This window comes from Penaeus monodon, chromosome 28 (assembly GCF_015228065.2).
Source record: "Penaeus monodon isolate SGIC_2016 chromosome 28, NSTDA_Pmon_1, whole genome shotgun sequence".
In the NCBI taxonomy this organism is placed as follows: domain Eukaryota; kingdom Metazoa; phylum Arthropoda; class Malacostraca; order Decapoda; family Penaeidae; genus Penaeus; species Penaeus monodon.
The window spans coordinates 550,754-552,375 of NC_051413.1; the positions used below are offsets into that span (position 1 = coordinate 550,754).

General features: G+C 45.7%; 1 protein-coding gene across 2 annotated transcripts in view; it reads right to left on the reverse strand.

Moving 5' to 3' along the window:
* Positions 1 to 1,622, reverse strand: part of LOC119591248 — a 17,897-nt gene that overhangs the window by 11,415 nt on the left and 4,860 nt on the right. For both annotated transcript variants that reach the window (XM_037939959.1, XM_037939958.1), the window contains exons 3-4: positions 722 to 1,576; positions 396 to 513 (exon numbers count right to left, since the gene is read on the reverse strand). In XM_037939959.1, coding sequence (XP_037795887.1) covers positions 396 to 513; positions 722 to 1,576 — 973 coding nt within the window. The remainder of the gene's footprint in view (positions 1 to 395; positions 514 to 721; positions 1,577 to 1,622) is intronic.

Genomic DNA, 1,622 nt, shown 5'->3' on the forward strand with positions numbered 1-1,622 from the left:
GCCATCGTTCTGTTAGCCTTCTGTTTCTCTTAGTAACCAGAGGAGTTTATGGACAGAAATGCAATTTGTGTGGGGGAGTGACAGCCAGGGGGTGCTAGTTCTACAAGAGGAGTCCATATTACTTTGAATTTGCTGTATTTGTAGTTTCAAGCCTTACAAATCTTTTAAAATTCTGTTGTTGTTAATAGACTTTTTGACGAACCAAAGTTTGAGACCCTTGGTGCCTAAATCAATTAATATTTATCTCTGAATAGTACAGATAGTATTTCAAAATAAGCTGAATTAGCAAAAACAGCACGCATTTTGAAATACAGATTCTATTAAGATTATGGTTATACGAATGGGAGAAAAAATTGAAGACAAGATTTTTCCTTAAATTTCCAAGATAAAATTACCCTTGACGATAGCTCCTCCTGACGATGACGTTTGATCCTGCGTCTTGTGGATACTCAAGTGTCTTTTCAGCTGCTTTACGCTCTGGAACTTCTTCTGACACTTGTCACACTCGATCACCTGTTTGTGGGAGACGGTTGTGTCAGTACTATAACATTTGGGATTATTCATCTTTTATGTTCTTTCTTTTAATGATTCACAGCTGCAATTAACAGTTTGATTTCCTTTTGTATCATTTGGTGAACATGAGTGCAAATCTCCTTATATTACTGCTAATTTTTTTTCTATAATCATTGTTTGTGAAGGTTTGTGAACCTGATTAATATACCTGACTGTGCCCGTCTTTATGCGCTGTGAGCTCCTCCATAGATGAAAGGTACATATTGCACAGGCCACAGCGGTGCAAAGAGGGTCCCTTCTCAATCACCTTCTGCAGGGCATCTTCTTTATTCTTTGGCTTTTTCCCTTCATCTTCTGCAACGCTTGCTACTGCCTCTACTAAGCTACCCACTACATCCTGTGCAGTGTTGAAATCTTCGTCACCGTTGGCTTGTTCCTTGTGGGTAATGCCTGTCATCAAACACAGAGGAAGCTGGCTATCAGGGTCTCTACTTGGTGGCACATCTTTGTTCCCAAGCTTCTCGCACTCATTGGATGCTGGAGGACAAACTGATGCATCCTGAGCCCTTATCTGCAAATATCTCTCTAAGAGTAGATCCATCTTGCGATCGGACGAATCCCGGGCGACCAGGATCTCGCGGACTTCACTGGTGCTGAGGTCGTGTTGCCTCTGGAGATGCAGCATCATCCAGCTCTCGTCCTCTGCCAGGTACTCGCATCCATCCTGGGAGCACCGCTGCAAGGCATGGCGCCAGGAATGCAACTGGAGCGTGCTGCCACAGGTGAATCTGGCGCCGCAGATGAGGCACAGATGGGGACGAATCTTGGCCAAGTGCTCCTTCGCATGGGCAACCAGCTGATGCTGAGCAGCAAACTTGAGAGGGCAGCTGGGGCACAGAAGGGTAGAGGGATGCTTGCGGACATGAGCCCTGCACTCAGCTGCCGTGAATAGCTGGTAGCCACATACCGGGCATGCCAAGGCCTTGTTCTTCACCCCATGCTGGACTCGCAGGTGCCACTCCTGCTGAGGCTCACTCCAGCATTCTTGCTCACAAAGGAAACACTGCAAAGTGCAAGACATTGTTACACAACCTGCAAAATATGGGTGG